Here is a 21,600-nt window from a genome sequence, read left to right as displayed (position 1 = left end):
TCCACTCTTCCAGCACCTAAGGGTAGAATTTGAGCTAATCAAGCCGAGCTTCACCATTCTCAAGCTCGGCTCATTTATTAAGCGAGCTTTGAAAAAAACTCAAGCTTGGCTCATATAATATATGAACGAGCCCGAGTAATTCCCTTATCGAGCCGAGCTTCATCAAGCTCGTTTGTTATACTAGCTATAATATAAGCTCAAGCTTGGCTCATTTATTAAATGAACGAGTTCGAGCCGAGCCCGAGCCGCTCGGCTCAAATTCCACCCTTACCAGCACCTATGATATACAATCATAATTAACTTAGACATGTCATTAACTTATATACATATAGATTTTGTGTAGATATTGAATTAGAAATTCTTGCGGTGTATTTCCAAGAAGTAAAACACCGGCCTATGTTGGGCCAAAGTCAATGTATTAAAAAAATTACATAAAAAAATACACCTTAATTGTTAGGGTATTTAGGCTTATTTAGTCCTATTTATAGTAGCGATATTAGGAATTGTAAGTTGGAAATTAGACTTTAGCCCAACTTTTGCTAGTCAAACTTCGTTGACCGTGATCAAACCGCCCAATTTTAGTTTTCGGTCAACGAGTCAACAAGTTTGATTAGCGTAAATTGGGCTAAAGTCTAATTTCCAACTATAAATGGACCAAAGCCTAATATCGCTACTATAAATAGGACCAAAGTCTAAATACCCCTTAATTAATTGTTACACTAAAACATTTTGTCAAAATTTGATATTTGGGTAGCTCAAAGAAGGGTGCAACACTTGCTCCTAGAGACACGCTATGGAGTTCTACAAGACCAAGCTATAAACTAGAATGTCCTTGTTGGAGTACTATAGATTTAGTTAAGGTTGGAATTGTAAGGTCTAACAGCATGTGAAACTTTTATTTCTTGTACATTTTTCATTCTTTATAAATCCCCACTTGCATGAAAAAAAAAAAAATAAAAATAAATGTTGTAGTAGTTGAAATTTTTGACAAATTCTTTTAATCCATAAAAATTACTAAAGAACAATAACATTGGTCATTTAAACCTTTATATCAAATTATCCTAATTTCAGACTCATGACAGAATGAATTTTTAACTCATGACAAAATCTTGAGCCTAACCAAATTTTAATTCAAACTGAAATTTTAAAATTTTCCATATGGCTTACACTAAATGACCTAAAGTAAAAGTCAAGAGTATGATGTATCATAGCCGGCCGATTTATATAACCAATATACCTATGAACAGGCCGGCCATATACACTTATTCAAGGTCAGGTTGCTTGGGTTTCATCATATCAGACACATTTCTTTGGAACTTCCGTTTCATGAACTTGTAATATTCCTCTAGCAGAAAAAGAAATTAACACGTAATAGTCCATTGCATAAGATTACAGAACCTATGATATACAACTATGTATATAAGTAACAAAGTCCTAGATTTCCAAGCATTGGAGCCTTTGTTCCATGTTCCTAAATCCTAGCCATGGAACACTTGAACACTTTCTACTTTCTATTTTCTCTGTTATATCTCTCCCACATTGCCACATCATCAACAGAGCAACGTGGGGCGTACAGAATCCACATGGATGTATCGGCAATTCCAGCTCCCTTCTCGAATCCCCATAATTGGTACACGTCGACACTATCATCCCTATCATCCCAAGATGGAATTGCCCCGATCCATCTCTACACTTACAAACATGTCTTGGATGGATTTAGTGCTGTGTTATCCAAATCCCAACTTGAGCAGTTGGAGAAAATGCCAGGTCACATTGTCACTTACGAAGAGCAATTTGGTGAGGCTCACACCACCCACACCCCAAAGTTTCTTGGGTTAAAAAAAAATGCTGGATTGTGGCCTGCAGGAAACTTTGGTGATGATATGATCGTTGGTATTCTTGATACTGGAATTTATCCAGAGAGTGAGAGCTTCAATGATCACGGTAATATTACTTAATTTGTTTTCTACAAATTCTTATTTCATCGTCCCCTAATGAATCTTTAAGTAGTAAGGTTTAGGGGTTCAAGTTTTTTTTAGGAGATTACCCTTAATACATCTTATACTAACAAATTCAAAATTGTGTCATTTGTGTTTCACGGTTACGATAGGGTGGGCACCATTTATATTTATATGATGAACAGACCAGGGATTAAAAGTAGATGGGACATGCCTAGAAGGCTAGAAATACGGTAAAATGATCTCAATAAGTCAATAGATTTATTACAACTAATACTGCTTGCAAAATTAGAGTGTCCAACACATTTCGAATTAAATCTTGAGTTTTGGGAAGCGTGATGCCGTGATCTCAATAGTACGTCATGAATTTCATCATGCCAAAAAGCCTAATTGATTTGAAGTCTCCAAAGTCACCAAAAGAAGGAAAAATTGACGGCCAAAATTTTGACGCCATCATGGTCCCGTTGAATCATCCCTAAGAAATTTCTAGTTCTAGGTAACAATGTATGATAGGCCATGAGACGAATTTGTACGTAACTAGCTAGCTAGGTTTTGAAGTTATATTACTGATTTATTTCCCTATCGACAATGTTAATTAATTTCCTTACTACTCTGTTTATAACTAATAGGTATGCCCCCTGTGCCTCTTCGATGGCGTGGTGCTTGTGAGAGTGGTACTGAATTCAACTCTTCGAATTGTAATAGAAAACTTATTGGAGCTCGCTCTTTTAGTAAAGCGTTGAAACAACTAAACCGAACCATATCCGCACCAGAAGACTACGATTCTGCAAGAGATTTCTTTGGACATGGTACTCATACTTCCTCAACAGCTGTTGGAAGTAAAGTGGAAGATGCTGACTATTTTGGATATGCAAAAGGTACAGCGATTGGAGTTGCACCTCTTGCAAGATTGGCAATGTACAAAGTACTATTTGCAAATGATTCATTTGTATCAGCAGCAAGTGATACATTAGCTGGCATGGACCAAGCTATAGAAGATGGCGTTGATCTCATGTCTTTGTCGTTAGGGTTTCCTGAAACAACATTTGACAGTAACCCTATTGCAGTAGGAGCTTTTGCTGCCATGGAGAAAGGGATCTTCGTATCATGTTCGGCAGGAAATAGCGGACCTCATGCGCGTACACTATACACAATGGTGCACCATGGATAACAACTGTAGGTGCTGGAACAATTGATAGAGAATTTTTGGCTTATGTGACGCTAGGAGATGGAACTACAACCATTAAAGGAAAATCAGTATATCCTGAAGATTTGTTAATTTCCAATGTTTCTCTCTACTATGGACATGGCAACACAAGTAAGCAGAACTGTAAAGGCAATTATCTCAACTCCATTGAAGTTTTAGGGAAGATTGTTTTTTGTTCATTCAGCAACCAAACGTATGTCACTGATCAAATGAATGAAGTTGCAAGGGCAGGTGCTAAAGGAGCTATATTCGCTACAGATTCTGCCAAATTCTTAAGTCCAGAAGACTTCTACATGCCATTTGTGGCCATTAGCCCTACTGCTGGAGGAATCGTTGAAGAATATTTACGTAGAATATCAGAAGCCAAAGTAGATATTAAATTCCTAAAAACAGAATTGGGTACTAAGCCAGCACCACAGGTTGCCGACTTTTCTTCTAGAGGACCTAATCGAAGAGCTCCATGGGTCTTAAAGCCTGATATACTTGCCCCAGGAGTTGATGTATTAGCTGCATGGCCGCCTAACAAGGCCTTCACTCCAATTGGGAACGACTACTTGTTTACTGACTATGCATTATTATCTGGAACATCCATGTCATCTCCCCACCTTGTTGGCGTAGCGACATTGTTAAAATCTGCGCACCGTGGTTGGAGTTCTGCTGCGATTAGGTCTGCAATTATGACTACTGCAGATGTGATCGATAACACAAATGGTCTAATCACTGATATGAGTAGTGGAACAGCGGGAACACCTCTTGATTTTGGAGCAGGACATGTTAATCCTAACAAGGCCTTGGACCCTGGTCTAGTCTATGATATAGAAACAAAAGACTACATCAATTTCTTATGTGCTCTAAATTACACGAGCACGCAGATAAAAGTTATCACTAGACGATCAAACTATGCTTGTGATCAAGCTAGTCTTGACCTAAATTATCCATCATTCATTATCATCCTTAACAACACAAACACAACAAGTTATACGTTTAAGAGGGTGCTGACTAATGTTGGTGATTCAGCGTCAACTTATCATGCTGCGATTGGGGCTCCATTGGGTATGAAAATTGTCATTAAGCCTGCAACACTAACATTTGGAAGTAAATATAGTAAAGCTGAGTTTACCATGGAAGTTGAGATTGATGTGGTGGGCTATAGAACAACGAGTAATTACATAGGGAACTATGGATATATCGTTTGGTACGAGGTTGAAGGAAAGCATTTGGTAAGAAGTCCTATTGTTTCTGCATTTGCCCCCTCCCGGCCCTGAGCATATAAAACCTACGCTTAGACAACCACCTTTCTTATGTAATAATTTAAAGAATGGATGCCCTCATCTCCAAAGTGTATATACTGAAAGATTTTTATGGTAATAATTATCTATCTGTACCAAACAAAAAAAAAAAAAAAAAAATACAAAACCTAATGAGATTGTATCTCTTTTTCTTCCTTTATATATAACTCCAACAATGGACAACGGAACCAAACCTTATACCTTATGACGTTCGGAATTTTTAAGAACTTTAATTCTTAAATTTTGCATTTCTTGACCCGTGGGAAAAGAGAGTAATTTCAGGACCGGTTAAAGGCATAGACAAAATAAATCTAGGTCCATTAATGGAAGAAAATAATAAAATTCACCATAAGTTTCAAAAAGTAAAATAAGTGTAAAAGAAAATTTTCAAGTTTCTCTAGCAACCTTGGTACGTAGACAATGGGACTTTGATTGGGGATACAGAACAGGTGGCGACAACTTTGCATATGATTTAGGAAGAAAGATATTCTTACGGGTTGGTTCTTAATGTGGCTAAAACTGAAATATTTTGGCCTTCACTAGATCCACGTTGCTCTACTCTCAGTCTCTTTCCTTCAGATTTATCCCGTCCTCTACAATGGGTCAGGTTGCTTGGAGAGGTAGTCAACAATGCTTCATCTTTTGTCATGGGCCTTGCTTGCAAGCGTGTTGAAAAGGCTATGACTTTGATAGATCATTTAGCTATATTGAGAATCCACAATGTGAGTTAGCGTTCTTATGAGCTTGTGTTGGGTTCTCTAAGCTAGTTTTTGCAGTTCGTACCTATCCACCATCTTTTTTTAGAGAGGCAACTAAGAATTTTGACTGACATCTTCGCCGTGTTCTTCAAGATATTATTGTTTTTGAAAATCTGGCTTCAATGATTTGTAGAGGCATTTCGTGACGACGCTTCCATTACGTCTTTGTGGGTTAGGTATCTAGTGTACTGCCTCGATCTGATGTCTCTGTATTTGCTTTTGTGGCCTATCGTTTTTAGACTTTTGAGCTTCAGAATCACATCATATTCTTAGGAGTCGTGGTCTAATGCTTATGGGTGAGATTCTTGATGATGCTACCAATGCCTATGGGTGAGATCTTTGATGATGCTACCAGTGCATTGCGTCTCTGTCTTCCCGATTTTGACCTTGATTCTCTAGCTGTGAATGCTATCATCCCCTCAAAACCACAAAAAATTTGGCAGAACTTTAATTCTATGCTAAGATTGTTGCTAGTCTTGTGAGGGAGTTTGATTTATCTGCTCATCAAAAAGTAGTCATTAGATGTTTGCAGTCGGAAAATGCAAAATATTTTTTACGTGCTATTCGATGGAGGGACTTGGACAATATATGCCGTCGGTAGAGTATCGTGTTATTCTCTGGTACCGTCTCATGATCCCTCTGTACTCTGATGATGGTCTTTGCCCTGTATGCAAAAAAGAGTTGACTGGATGTTTTCGGGGACCATGCCTCACATTGTAGATATTTTCCAAGTTTTAAATACTGACATATGATCAAGTCAGAGACATTTTATGTTATTCATTTTGGAGGACTGAGTGTAGTAATGAAGGAGGCTCGCTCCCATCAATTTTCTCACCGATCCGAATGATAACAGATTGACATTTCGGCCTGCGGATATCTTGATCTACAGTTGGTCTGAGGGGAAGCATGCGTGTGTGTGTTGATGTAACTAGAGCCTCTCCATTGGTAGGGCTTGGGAATAGAGTTTTTGAGGTGGGAGAAACAACTAATAGAGCAGTGGCAAGGAAGATAAAGAAACACGGAGAGGTTTGTAGGGCTAACCAACATTGTTAATTTATTTCATTCAATTTCGACACTTAATTTCGGTTTCTTAGCACAACAGTCGGTTAAGCTCCTTAAGAATTGCAGAAATTTATGGACAGTAATGTAGTGATGGCTGGTTCTGGTGAGTTTGTATTTAGAATGATAGAATTTGTCATTCAGAAAGGACTTCTGGCACAACTTGTTGCACGCTTGTCTTAATTATTTGTAAAACTCGTTATCATTATCAATAAAATTTTCACTTGAAAAAAAATAAAAATAAAAATAACTTACTTAATCTCAAACTGATAATCAAGAAAGTGGTATGCAAATAAATAAGAAGTGAGACGTTGCAGACTTGCGGTAATATGGAGAGGAAGATGAACACATAATGTAAGACTTTGAATAGTGGAAATTATTGATTTCCATTTTTTTTTTAAATTTGTTTTCAAGAAAGAAATTTGGTTAAATGAGGACACTGCACACTCACAAAAATAGTAAGATTGTGACTATTAGATTCATGATAATCTTTGAGATTAGTACTTGATAATGAACTTTTGGATCGTGTACTTATCATAATTAATACTCTCTGAAATTTAGTGTGTGGAGAAAAAGGATTTAGTTAGTTAGTTATATCAATTGTCTTTTTTTATAGCATTGCTTTACTAATATATTATACGTAAAATTGAAAAGCAAAGACCATTAATACTGAGTCACTACACCAAAAAAGGCATTTACCAACAGCTATATCCGTTACTTATATTTTTACTAACGGTTATATCCGTTAGCTCTGGGGCGTCACTGTCACTTAGGCCAAATTTAGTAACGGATACAACCGTTACCAAAATTAGTTTTAGTAACAGTTATATCCGTTAGTAAAATTCTCTATAACGGATAGCCAACTGTTGATAGCCGTTTAAATTTGTAACTTCTAACGGATGTAAGTGTTAGTAATATTTGGCGTGCTTCAGTTATTTGCTCTGTCACATATATATCCGTTAGTAATATGTGTCAGTTTATTAGTAATTGTTTTTGTAATGGAAATATCCATTAGTAAAGGTATTACCAACTAAAAAAAAAAAAAAAAAAAATCCTGGGTCAAAATGTTTCCTAGGAGTAACTTCAGAAAAATTGAAACAAGTAATAAATGTATAAAACCTCTAAAGCCATTCATCCACAAACTACACCAACTCTACCATTCAAATAACTTGACAAATATACGACAACACTGAACTTCAAACAATACTTCAATTGTATTTTATTCATTCATCCAAAATTCATGTGTTTAACCAAAACATTCTGTACATCCACAGGCTATAATAGTTAAGTAATACAATGCTTTAATAAAACACAAAGATTCCCCAAACCAGAATTATATTTCATCCCGTTTTCTTGCACATAATTCCACTAGAAGCCGATTTTTCTCAAGACCTGCATTCAAAAGCACAATAGGATATAACACTTAACAAGCAAGTCTAGCTCAACATCATTTAATAGTAAGTGAGTTCAATCTCAAGTAAAACATCAAAGTATCAAGCCCTGAAGATTTCCTATCAATATAATTATCTACCCTCTTCATTTCTTATTTATTTCTCTTAAGAATGAATTTATGATTTTCTCTTACAGAATGCCAAGAACTAAATAGAAAGAAAAAAAGAAGTAAGAAAGAGTGTAAGAACTTGATCAATAGCTCCACATGAAAAATACACTAAATCATATTCTATTTCAAGGTATATAATGTGGACGACACATTGGATAATATGTACAACAGTACCATCAGTCCAAATAATTATGGGAGGGATTCTAAAAGCTAACTAAGTATATGTATGTACATGTCTCGGCACAAAACGAACCAAACAATCAAATTTCTTGGTCATACCAGATATACAAAGCACATACATTCTATAGATCATAGGAGGTTCTATCTATCTCAACCATCAATGTATAGGGGTAGTGTAGATTCTACTCTTGATGAGCCACTGGATAGTGGAAACTTAGATATGGCATATGTAATATGCTTGGGCCAAGTCAATTCAGTCCATCATATTCCCACAACTCCATTTCAGCAATAATTGGAAAGCACTTAAACAAAATACGTTTTTATCTACTCTACTAGTGTGAGAAAAAAAAAAATTACCAATTGTAAGGCTGGTTCTCTTCAATCCTTGTGGCTAGTGCTAGACAAGCTATCCAAAAGACTCACTCTTTGCGTTTGATTCCTGCTTGCAATCAAACACCAAATCATCAATAAGTATTTTGATCACAAAAGAAACCTCAAGTAACAAGCCCATTAATGACTACTCATTGATAAAAAAAACTAAATGTGAACAACTAAGTGAATAAATTTGAAGTGTATTTTCAGTAGGGAATCTAGTTACGTTGGACCCAATATAAAATATTAAGACCGACAGTCAGTTTGGATTATATTATGCAGTGGGTCACATCAATGAAAGAGACCCCTTGAGTTCCTTAAAGTCAAATCAATAACTTTTCTTCTAAAACAAATAGTCAAACTATCAAATGGCGGAAAATCAAATCAGAATTATGTGTTCCTTATTTGTTGAAAACAAAGACATTTTTCTAATGTTCATCACCAACCATGAAAGATTAAGAAGTGCTAGTGTAGAACTTGCAGCGTAAAAATTGTGAAGTTGTTTTTCTAATGTTCATCTCAGGGAAATTAGGATAAAACTAACTTGTGACAAGGTCCTCTTGAAAAAAATACCAAGCCATCATGATGAAGAAACATAACACCAAGACCGTAGTAACAGTAAAAGCTCTTTAATTATATAGGAGAAAGGAATACAATAGTATCATAGTCATACCTAAACAAAACGAGTGAAAATTGCTGGCCATGACTGTCCTAGGCAGTTGAGCTTTCCAAACATCCACGCAAACAATTCCTCACCAAGATACACGACAAGCAAAACTATTACCTCACAAATGCAATAAGAAAGAACTAATTAAACCACTAGGCAGAAATTTCCCCAAACACATGCCAATGCAAGTTAATCATTATATGAAGAAAATACAAGATGTAAGGAGGAAAAGAGAAGCACTACAATTTGGCATTGCTACACAAGTAAATTCAGGACAAAAAAAATCAAATCTGGAGACAAACTCAACCATGAAGATTGTGTTATAGAAAGGATTGAGTTCTAATAACTTAACAGGGAAAAAGGAGCACAACAATACCAAGTGTAACAGGCAGTGACACAAACTCACAATACAACACCCTGGGGGCAAACACATACACCACAACATGTATATATAGCAATAGTACTACGTCATTGTAAGACTGCAACCAATTTAAAAGACTATTCAGTAGTGAGTAGCCAACAAGAAAATTTTGATAGAAGGTAATCGAAAAGAGGTTCAAGTTATCACCTGTGGCTGGCTGGCTGCTAAAGCAAGTTCCACGCAGCTAAAACACTCAAGAAGTGAGTGCTAAGCATTATTAGCTGAAATACAAAAAAGGACCCTCAAAAATAAAAAGGAAAGCACAAATGAAGAAGTAAATAATGTCGTCTAGACTTTTACAAGCAATATTTAAATATAAAAAGAGAAATGGTGTCTACATGTAATATTAATAGGATGACTACATGTATACATGTTTCTAGGTTTTTCATTTCTTAATTGAACAACACCAACGACACTTTTTTTAAATAAAATTAACTACATATAAAAATTAAAATGAAAAAGAACTCAATCTCTAGGATAGTAGGTGTACCACGAGAAGATATCAAGGTAAGGGAAGGGAATGTCACATTTGGACAATTAATAAATAGTATGGTCCCTCCATTCTAGTTCGCCTTCACTTTATAAAGCTGCAAACTGTTTTTGATGGATTAACGACCGCATTTGAGGAATAAAGACACACATGCATTTCGTTGTTAGAAAAGACACCGACTAGCATTGTTAATCATGACTTTAAATTCCTAATCCGGCATAGTGTACTATCAAGAAAATAAAAAAAGATAAACTAACGGTTGACTTAAACAAAAGCGGAAGATAGTGATGCCTTGAGAAGCATCTGTAGTCAAATGATCCTCATAGCTTCCTTGAATCATGAAGCATACCGCCGTGCAGTTGAGGATATTCTACGTAGTCCCCAACCAACATCATCAGATTGGATGGTACAACTTGCCCCAAACACTCAACTTCTCCTGCATACCAAAATTCAAAGCACTAAAAACTGACCAACCATCGCCAACAGAGTATGAGAAGAAATTGAATAAGGCTACAATAGTCGGTATAAAATCACATTATTCCAAGAAAACTTATCATAGCAAGTTTTAAGATATGATGACAATTAGAACAAGATACAAGACTATGATAAAGAAATTGTGTAACCTGAAACATATGAATGACAAGGCAAGATATACATGACTGATATTAAATCTCTTAAACATATTCTATATAGTCATATATGCAAAATTATTAATGAGTGACAAATCTGAAATGCTCAAATTTTCTAACTAGCACTACAGAAATATACATAAGTAACTATGACCAAAGAATCCCAACGAGCCATGAAGCACAAATCAACTGATTTCCTGAATTAAGAAAGAACTACCTGAACTACTTTCTTTGCTCCGTATGTATAAGCTAAACCTAGGAGCTAATTATTTAGTAACTAGATAGACTTCACTTAGAACTGAAAACCCCAAAGCAACTATTTTTCTTAACATTTATATTTCAAATCCAACAATAACTATTGAAAACAGATAAAAAAAAGTGCTTAATTGATGCAGTGTCTTGTGAAGAGATTCTCGAGCCAACTTAATGGAGTTCTCTTGTATGGCAAAGAAGAAAAACCAAACTGTAAAACACAAAAGCAAACAAATGAGATATGATGAATCAATAAAAAGAAAAAAACCGGAGATAATAAAGTTACCATTGAGAGTGCATTCACGAGTCACGACAACATGTCTTCTTCTACCTCCGAATGCGCCACCACAACAAAATAAAAATTGATGGGACGAGTGTTTGAGGATTGAGAAAAACATAGGGGTCTTGAAATGGTTCTTCTTCCGTTCATAATTTATCCCCATTAGCGAAGGATAGTTATTCACCCAAATCTAGGGTTAATTGAAGGCTTCAATAGAAGGGAAGTTGAGTTTTTTAGGTTGCTTTGTTGAAGTGAATCACTGCGATTTTGGATGGTGACGAAAAAATTGGTAAAGATTATAAAGGTTTTGATTGGATGAGAAACGCAGGTTTGAAAGAGGAGTGAAGACTGAAGAGAGGACATACGAGAATGTCGAGTTAAGATTATAAATTTATCTTACGTTTTTCGTGTTGCTGCCTACTAGTATCGAACTGGGGACATTCAGCTAGTAAACCAGCTGTGCGACCATTGCACTACAAAATTCGTTGTATTTTAAATGCTTTCTAACGGATATTAACGTTAGATAGTATTAGAAAATGTTTATAAAATAATTTAAAGAATAAAATGAAATAAAGTAACGGATAACTTGATCACTAACGCTTATATCCGTCACAACATTGGTAACGAGTATATCCGTTAGAAATGAAAGTTTTGGTCTGTTACAAATTGACCATTCTGGTGTAGTGAGTAGTTGAGAATGCTCCCAGGAAGTCACCTCAGCCCCCCCCTTTTTTTTAAGGTGGACACCTCAGCTTTTAGAATGATTCGGCTCATAAAAAAACAAATTCACGCCCAGTTTTGAGAACTGTTCGCGTAACAATCTTAATTAAATAAAAGAAAATGATAAAAAAAAAATTTTGTCAAAACTCAAAACCCCACCCGAACTTTACAAAAAAAAAAAAAAAAAAAAAAAAAAAAAAAAACCTAGCTCCATCATCTCTTTTCAATTGTTCGGCTACAAAAAAACATAAAAACAAATCACCCCCAACATAAGCTAAAAAGCTATCCACACAAATTGATAATCAGCCAACTCGCCCAAGCCTATCTTGACTTTTTTTTCTCCAAAACCAATTAGCTTGAACAAGGAAAAAAAAAACACCATTCGTGCACTTGTCATTTTTCTTCAAATTTTATAAATGCCTTTTCTGAAATTCAGGGGTGTTCCTTTCGCTTGAAAAGATTAATGAGTATAGCATTGGATCTTTACCCATTATTATTCTAATTCATATTCACAGCTATTTTAATCGGTATTGGATTACTTCACTTGCTTAAAACCACTGCTTCTTCATACTTTCTAGGCAACACCAATTTCCAAGAACAAGAAAATAATAGTAATAATAATGTGTGTTATTCTTTGTTGAAAGCGGCAATGGTGGTGTTTGTTTGTGCGTGTGGGAAAATTTGGGAGTAGTAAGAGGTGTTTTGGTTTGCAAAGGCTGTTATGTATTGGTAATTTTTTCTTTTTTCTTTTTTGTTAAATTCGTTTCTTGATGGTAGGAATTTAATGCACATTGTTTTGTTTATTGTAATATGTGTCCAACTTTACTTGTTGGGGATTAGGAAGACTAATTTGATTGGGGAAAATTAAGTTTGGTAATTTTCTGTTATGTTAACCAAGGGGCCTCATCATTCTTGGTTTAATAGTGTTACACAAATCTTTGTAATATGTTGGCAGCTATCGTTTTGTTTCTTCATTCTCTCATACTTGCGGTTGGAGCATTGGAGATCAAGTCACAGACAAAAATGTCAGGAGCTCAGAAAATGTGGAGGTCTGAGTGCAAAATTAGATGTCAGTAGCATTGGTGGAAAAGCTTCTTACTGTGATGGTAATTCTACTAAAGAATTTCCACTAATAAAGAAGGTAAGTGTAACCAACTGTTATTATATGAATTTGTAGTGACAGTATTCTCCTTCAACAGTGAGAAACTCATTGCTTTGCGTATTCATAGGTTCTATTTCCTTATGAAGAATTTGTGAAGCTCTTTAACTGGAACGATGTGAGATTCCCCCCTTGTGGCCTTTTAAATTGTACGTGGGAACAGGTCAGTGCAAGGGTATGAGTGTATGACAACCTATACTCTTGTGATTGGACGATGCTAACTTTTCTGCTTTCACTATGCAGCTGCTATGCCAATGTTGTTCTACAATGTCTACATTAAAATAAAAGCTCAGATTTCTTAAGGGAGATATATGGATATGTTATCTCTCTATCGCTTCAACTATTGGTTCTCAGTTCAATCTCGATTTCAATCATCCATACCCACCAGGTACACTATTCTATGAATTTCATATTTTTAAATCTCTAATTGAATTCAATTTCAGAATTCATCAATTGCACATCATTTGTTTTCAGGGGGGGAAGTAATGGATTTGGTTGGAGAAGGGGGAAATTCAGTTAATCTGAACTAACTATGAAAGCAATTAAGGACATGGAAACTTCGAGTAATTCTTGAAAACAAATTTCACCGGAGAAAAAGTGGAAGACAGGGATTTGAGAATGAAGACCTAAATATAGAGAAGATAAAGAGTAAGTAGTGACCGGAGATACTGGGATCCTATTTGATGATTGTGAAAGCGATTTTAAGCCTTCTAGATTTCATCATCTTCTCACATTGAATAATGCAAGTTCAAGGTTTTCTGTTTTTCCTTTTTTTTTTCTAGGTTCCGACATTGGGCAATAGTTTGAGCTGTATATGGAAATCATCAAATGACACCTCGAAGTCTCTGGACTGTTTAGTTATGTGTTGGTAACTAGGGGTAGACATTTTTACAGTCTACAGTTGGCGCTCTTATTAGTCTTATATTTCCCATATTGTTTCTACATTCATTTTTCTCTGAGATATGCCAGTCTGATCATTGGTGGCTATGTTATGTTTGCTGATGGTGTGTGCAACCTTTGCGTTTCAGGTTGAACATCAAAGTCATCGAAATCTACTAGCAATTTCAGCTGGTATTAAACAGAAGGAAAATATTGACACCATTGTTCAAAAGGTATTTCTTTAATCAGTGTGCTGGATATTTAAAGCAAAAGATTTTTCATCTAATCTCATAAATTTCAGTTCTTTTCAGAAAATTTCACTGTTATTCTATTCCACTATGATTGCAATGTGGACGGGTGGCAAGATCTTGAGTGGAGTAACAAGGCCATACATATCGTTGCTCATAACCAAACAAAATGGTAAAACTCCAACTCATCCGTAGTACTCCTTGGGGAGATGAATATGAAAGCTTCAGGGTATTATGCAATTAGCGTTATGCCCAAACCACTTTGATTAATGGTCAACTTAACAGAATAATAAACCCGATCTTGCATACTATGTTTCTTTGCGGTGGTTTTAAGCGGTTTCTTCACCTTGGTGTAGTCTCCATCTATGATTACATATTTATATGGGATGAAGAAAGGAGTCGAGTCGAGAACTTCCACCCAGGGAGGTACATATTAAGAGTTTGGAATATTTTCAATGTGATATTGAAACATTTTCTTATCCTAAAGTTTTCTGTCATGGTTTAGTTCCTCAAAGGAGTTGGGAATAATTAAAAGGGGAGGGTGTTTCTTGCTCCGTGTGGGGTCTATTTAGAAGCGAGAAGTCACTCCTTTTCAAAAACATTGAACTATTGCATGCAACTTTCTTGAATTTGACTGAAAATATCAAAATATTGTATTGAATCAACGCGTCATAGGGCCAACTTTTGGCTATGGTGGCTATGGACTTGGCTTTATTAGTTATTTATTATTACTCTTCATTTTGAAGCTGAATTTTAAATTTACTATTTTATTGGACTTCAAAATTGTGTGTGGTGGGCCTAAGGATTTCAACGTCTTTCTTGGTTTGGAAATTTGTCAAAAATAAAATAAAATAAAATGTTTGAGAAACTCATTTCTACAGCATACGAGTGTAGCTTTGGTTCATTTTAAGTGTTTTTCTTACAGATACTTGAAAATTATGAAATCAGAAGGACTGGAGATATCTCAACCTACTTTGGACCCAGATTTGTCAGAAGTACATCACAGAATTACAATCCGCAAACGGAAAAAGAAGGTCCACAGGTGAATTGGGCTTCTTTAGCATAAATAATGATGTTACTTTTACTTATCGTCAATTTAGAGTACATTTATTTGTTATGATTAGTGTCTAACCTTTCAAGACTTCCTTACCTCAAATACAAATTATCATTTGCAGAAGAATTTATCAAACTCGGGAAATTTACTTGAAATTTAAATAACCCATCTTAAATATTTTTGTTAGTCTAATATCTACTGTAATTCTCGGGCATGGATTCCTATTTTTTCTCTTCATTTGAAGATCAGTTGTTCACTTATAAATACTTGAAATTTGATGTGCAAAAACAATCATGGCAAATGGATGTGTTCTATAACGTAGAAGAAACGTCAAGTTAATTGGATTATTGAGCATATGTCGACTCCAACCTGATAGGCATACAGGTCTGTCTTGAAAAAATGATACCTTATTGTTTATCTTTAAAATCTAAAATCGCGGAATAATAATATTGTTTATGTTACTGGCATAGGACAACCAACCAATCAATGACATGCTTAATTTGTACCAACTTAAGTAGTCCAATGAGCCAATAATTTGCCATCATTGATTTATTTGGACGTGTTTCATTTTTTCTTAGATGTCGAAATGAAGGTCTCAAACTGCGGCCAGTGAACAATCAATTTAAGCAGGGATTCTATATTAATCCTAACCTCTATCATAGCGGCATAACATAGTGGGCAGCTCCTGGGTGCTCTTTTTTGACAACTAAATTATACGGAGGCATACTAAGCTATTTAGGTATATCTGGCATTTGTATCTTCTCCAAATGCGAGAGAAGAATTTAATTTTAGCTAAAAAATCTCTGAATAAGAAAGAAGTTAAGATGTTAAACTGAAAATGCAGATCTTCAAACAATCCCTATCTGCTTTTGAGTCTCAAATGAAGTTTCTTCAAATCCCATATCTTGAGTGAAGCTAGGATGGTTCAATGGATAGTCTATTCAGTAGGGATACTACTCTGAATGGTGGGAGCTCACTGGGTCTTTGGAGCTTCGACGATTTCCCCGGATGGTTGGGGTGTCTTACGAGGAGGCGATTTACTTGATTAAGGTAAATGTTTTAGCATGACATTAGTATTTGGCAACTTATACATTGCATTCTCAAATTGGACTATGGAACCACTATTGAGTATTGTAATGTTTTAGTATGACATTAATATCTAGCAACATAAGGGTACCCGTTAAGTGTCTGGCTTTCTATTCTTCCTATTGTGTTTAGTTGTTCACTTGTTGATGTAACTGAAGTGTCATTCAATGTTCAAGGTCTTTAGGGTGCTTTGATTAGTGATGTTGGTTATGCTCTTAGGAACATTTACTCGAAACATAGTTTACAGAGTTTTAAGGAAGTGAATGGGCTGAATTTATATGGTTGGATTAGTATAGTTTCGTTAGCAGGTAAATACATTTAAGAAAGTGAAAGAGCTTTGGACTAATGGGTTAGTTGCTTTACTTTTGTTTATGTGCGAGGCCACATTTTTATATGTAGTAGATGACACTCGAGGATTGCTAATAATACACTAAAGGAAATTATAAATATTTATAATACTACTGCTTCTTTACAATCGCAAATATTGAGGGGTATTATAACTTGAGTCATCCTATATGAACATGTGTGGTTATAAACATGTGTGGTTAATTTATTTATTTATTTATTTTTTCATATAAGAAGGGTTGAGCTAATACAATAGATTGTCATTTTTACCCTAAGCAAGGGGTATGGGCTTATATTTCATTTTTCTCCTAGGTTGAATGGCATACAATATGTATTATTACTCCTTTCTGAGAAAGTCGATATCGACTTGAACAAATAGGTATTTTTTACCACTGAATATCATTTTAGTGATATCAATGACATTTATATAAATCAGGTTTTTCTTAACTTTGTTTTAATTGTGAAATCTGATGGATTTGAATCCTAATGTGATGATACAAATTGACAGGAAACGTTGACACAAGAACTGGTCCGTAATCCACAGGAGCATGACACAATCAGCACTATTGTTTAAGCAAGGCATGACTTTATATTTTGTTCATGTAATTTTCTAACTCCCTCCATGTTGTAGTGATTATCCACTATCAATTGTTTTGGTTGCCAACAGATCTACCACATTAAACATCAGCCAGGTATGTGTGAGTACTCCTTCCATAGGACTTTTACTAAATGGCTTTTATGACTTCTATAAAAGATTGTCAATCGTCGTTGCCTCTCTCGGACTGAGGGGAGGGTTTTAGTATTTTGGATAGTATCGGAAGGGCTAGGATTCAATCAAAACTTCTAGCACTAATATGGTGTCTATAATGGCTTATTCTTGAATTAGATGGGAAGTGTGGGGAGTTGGTAGTTGCATAAAGGGTGGAAGAGACTTTGTATATGGGCTAACGATAATTTTTAAGTGCTCATACAGTCTAGTCACTATTGGAACTAGCTTTCTTCATGCACTTTTTCTATTTGTTTTGCGCTTGCCATGGACATAGTCCATATGACCATCTAATTCACTAAAGGAATAAGATAATAAGGATTAGATCCTTCAACTTTAGTGATTCTATAATTTCTTAGACAGTTCAATCTGCATACCAAGGAACACGAGTTTTATGATTAAATTTCCATTTATTTGAAGTAAGAAAGTGCCTTTTTGGTGAATTAAATTGACAATTAATTTTCACCAATATCAAGTGAATGTCTAAGATCTAAGTAATTTACTGAAAAAGATCTTAGATTTCTTTTGGCATTGCCTTTTGCAATTATGCTGGCTTAGCTATTCTATACCTCCTTGATAGGAAACCCTAACAAGCAAATAAACTGTTATGCCTTTATACCAACAATGTGTTAATCTTGGTGTTGCCTTATGTAGTCCTTGCGCAGTTTGCTTTTAATGAATCACTGAATCGGGTGGACTCTAGAGCAATGAATAACTGAACAAGGAGAAAGGAGCACAAATGAGGAGTTTTTTTAGTCCCCCTATGGAGTATGATGAATCTTAGCTTGGAGAGAGTTTGAATGCACCAACTAATGTAATGGATTATTTCTCAGTATACTCTTAAGTTATTCAGAGTTACAAAGTACAAAATGAGGTAAACTCGATAACTTTATCATGATCAATTTTCACTCATTGATTTAATTTATTGTCTATTCCAAAGTGATTACTAGGTTGAATAGATGGATTTGGTTGATTTAAAGGGACGTGAAAAGACGACATTATTGTACACATTATTAAAGGTGTTGCAAATTGACGTGCTTGAAGCATCAAGTGAGTATATTATGGTGTTTGATTTGTGTTTGACCCGATGTTTTGCGATCACTCTATTCAATTTCTATTTGTTACTGAGTTTATCAATTGAAGGTGATAATGGTTTTGTGGGAATTCGAGTTCATTCTTGCAGATCACCACTAAATGCAATTTTAATTCTAACTCCATACCTTATCCCAAACCTAATTCATTTTCAATTTCCTTGAATCAATTTCAGTTGTATCATTTAATCCATGTATTGGGGATTTAATTTTAACATTTTAAAATGATCTTTTAGGGCATATTACGAAGGCAAGCAATGTTTATGGTCCGAGTGATTTCACGGAGTCATAATATGTGACCTCTAATGGGTTCGATTTCAAAATATTCAATCTCCGTACAAGCTATTATGAAGATGTATGTTCCTACTTTCGCACACTTTCACTGTGGTTTAATAAGTTTGCTTAATTCTCAAAGTTTCATCTACACATACATGTAGATTGCAAACCAATGCTGGGGCACTTACAAATTTTGAAGTTCTTGATTTTTTACAATCTAGAGGCGCATCAAGGGACCCCACTCGAGTTATTGCCAATGTAGCTCCAACTGAGTTCCAAGTGTGTTTTAGATTTTCTGTTCAAATAATAGTACTAATAAGAGTTGTTTTTTGTGATTCTGTTGTTAATTAAGTTTGTTTTAATGACCAAGAAAGGCTCCAAAGATACATGAATGTTACTGGCTTCCCCCTCCTCCAAACATTATGAAAGCAAACACAGATGGCTCGAGTAGAGGAAATCATGGGCTGGCAGGGTGGGGAGTTATATTCAGGGACAACAATGGGGTGGTACATGGTACTCTGATAGGAGGACTAGGGGTGTGTACATGCTATGTCGCAGAATGCAAAGCAATTGTTGAATGCATAACAAAGGCAATAGAGCTCGGCTGGACCAGGCTTTGGATTCAAACAGACTCCTCTTCAGCGGCAGCAGCTTTCAACACAAATAAAGTCCATTGGCAGTGCAAGGCTGCTTGGGAACAAGCAAGACACAAAATGGAGTGGCTTCTCACTTCATCTACATGGCGAGAAACAAATTTCTCAGCCGACTCTTGTGCTAGGAAAGGAGCTTCATTACCCAAAGGGGTAAAACAATGGTGGAACTCTCGAGCAGACTTTATCTTGAGGATTGAAGACCCTAACACTACATACTTCAGATTTGGTTCGTAAAATGTATTGAGGGGACTTGCACAGTAGTGCTTCCACTCTATATGATATAAGATCTCTGATCACTTGTAATTGTTCATGTAACCCCACTTTTTGCTTAATACAAGTTACCTTTAGCAAAAAAAAAAAAGTTTGTTTTAATGGTTTTTCATGTTAGGTTCAAAGTGTTGCTCGCAATCAAACAAGAGAAAGTATTGATGAGTTTTTGACAAGTTGCGTAAAATTTGATCTTGCAAAAGCTGAGAAAGTTAACGTTATTAATATCGGACCTAATTACGTGTTTGAAATCGAGACCTTCTCTTGCTGAAATCGATTTCAATAAGCTAATTTTGATAGTGTGCAAGTTTCTTTTCTTTTGTCATATTTGTTAGTGTGTTATTGTTTTGCAATATTATGGACTAAGACAATTTTCATAATGCTACTACATACGCTGATTCACCGTTGCTCAAGTTCAACATTAACCACTTCTAATTCACCGTTCACTTCAACTGATTTTATTCAAAAGTTACCACTTACTCTTATAAACTCGGGGAAAAAGTCGAGTTCTAAGGTGTTACTTTCTTTGTTATGAGGTCAATAAACCGCCATCAATTTTTGTTCAAATTTTTGTCACTTGGAATTTAGTTGTTCATAGATCCAAGTTTGTCTACACGAGTGTGGTGAAACTTATGTTATGTTATTTGGACTTCTTGAGCATATCTTGATCTGTAGCTATTCATTGTATTGGCCGGAAAATCCACGAGGACTGCAGATTGTATAAAAAGTACTGTTTGTCCCGTTTCAAGTAGCCAAAGTCAGTCTTAATTAGTGATTCCTAATGGTGTTTATCATCATAAGCATCCGATTGTAAGGTCATAGTGTATTTTACCGTTTAGGATCTAATGCAGACTTTAGAAGTTCATCTGGATATAAGCGGGGCCTTTGCGGTTGGTAAAAATTTAACAGAGTACATGTTCCATAGATTCAGACATAGTACTAACTTGATTGCCATTCCCTCTGAGGCCCGACATGAAAATATAACAAGAATTGAAAATTTCAAGAGTTTGACAAATCTTTTTATATCATAGCCCAATTAGGGGACATCCGATTCAACCCGTGTTTTCATGTTGATAAATTAGGGTATTTAATAGGTGAGATGGTCTGGTGTTGTTGTTGTTGTGTGTGTGTGTGTACTACGTGTGTTCAGCTATGTGGGAAGCTTACTTTCATTGAGTTTGTGATCCTTCACCGCCTTCATATAAAATTTCTAATATGTTTGTGTCCTTCTGGCGATTGTAGAAAACCGTGAACAACGTATGGGCAATGAAGATGAAGCTTTGGTGAAAATGATAATTGAGATGTTGCCTGCTCGAGGAAACTGAAGGGACGGATGAGGATGTTACGAGAAGATGTTGCCGATCGTGGGGAAGCAATGGAAGCGGTGTTGCCCTCTTCAACAAAGCCCGGAGGGACGGATGAGGAGACTGTAGAAACTATTGAGGATCAGGACTCAGTGCAGACTCTATCTTTTTTCTACTGTTACTATATATCTTTATGTGGCATGAAATTATCGCCACACTTACAGTTGATGTGAAATGTTTTTGTACAGTTTAAGGGCGATGAAAGTGAAAGTCCCAGACGATAAGATGGTTCTGAGAACGAAGGTCTCATAAATAATAGTTAGACGAGATGTTCTCTTTAATGTTTGTCTGTGCGTTTATTGTATGTATGTTGAAACCTATTGATGTAAAGCTATGTATTTAAATATGTGCTCAGCATACTCTTTTAAGTAATTTTGTTGATCGAACTTTGTTGTTCAAATGTAATAAAATGTTTGTTAGTGCAATTTGACGGGATTTTGTTTTTCTGTCTTCCAAGTCTTTTTAGGTTTTAACGATTACTGAGTTGACCTTTCTTTCAAGTATCAGTAGTTTCTCTTCAAATTTGTTTTTTCCATGAAAAGGGTGAGATCAGTTGTTCGGGCTACCAT

The 21,600-nt window shown here is 35.6% G+C and overlaps 1 protein-coding gene and 2 long non-coding RNA genes across 3 annotated transcripts; 2 read left to right on the top strand and 1 right to left on the bottom strand.

Moving 5' to 3' along the window:
- Window positions 1–1,396: 1,396 nt before the first annotated feature.
- LOC147492173 (subtilisin-like protease SBT3) lies at window positions 1,397–4,581 on the top strand. Its single transcript, XM_086566936.1, is given in 3 exon segments — window positions 1,397–1,944; window positions 2,588–3,093; window positions 3,096–4,581. Coding segments are annotated over 3 exon segments (2,301 nt in total). The 5' UTR covers window positions 1,397–1,484; the 3' UTR covers window positions 4,431–4,581.
- Window positions 4,582–7,539: 2,958 nt separating this feature from the next.
- LOC147492172 (uncharacterized) lies at window positions 7,540–9,772 on the bottom strand. Its single transcript, XR_015197382.1, has 4 exons — window positions 9,620–9,772; window positions 9,058–9,161; window positions 8,370–8,451; window positions 7,540–7,663 (listed from the first exon to the last, which is right to left on the bottom strand). It is a non-coding gene; the product is annotated as an uncharacterized LOC147492172 (long non-coding RNA).
- An 8,943-nt stretch (window positions 9,773–18,715) lies between these two features.
- LOC147492171 (uncharacterized) lies at window positions 18,716–19,479 on the top strand. Its single transcript, XR_015198715.1, has 3 exons — window positions 18,716–18,826; window positions 18,909–19,026; window positions 19,122–19,479. It is a non-coding gene; the product is annotated as an uncharacterized LOC147492171 (long non-coding RNA).
- The last annotated feature ends 2,121 nt before the right edge of the window (window positions 19,480–21,600 follow it).

Source organism: Coptis chinensis, chromosome 6 (genome assembly GCF_015680905.1).
Source record: "Coptis chinensis isolate HL-2020 chromosome 6, ASM1568090v1, whole genome shotgun sequence".
NCBI classification, from domain to species: domain Eukaryota; kingdom Viridiplantae; phylum Streptophyta; class Magnoliopsida; order Ranunculales; family Ranunculaceae; genus Coptis; species Coptis chinensis.
Note: the sequence above shows the minus strand (reverse complement) of the source record. Positions and strands in the feature narration are given on the sequence as shown.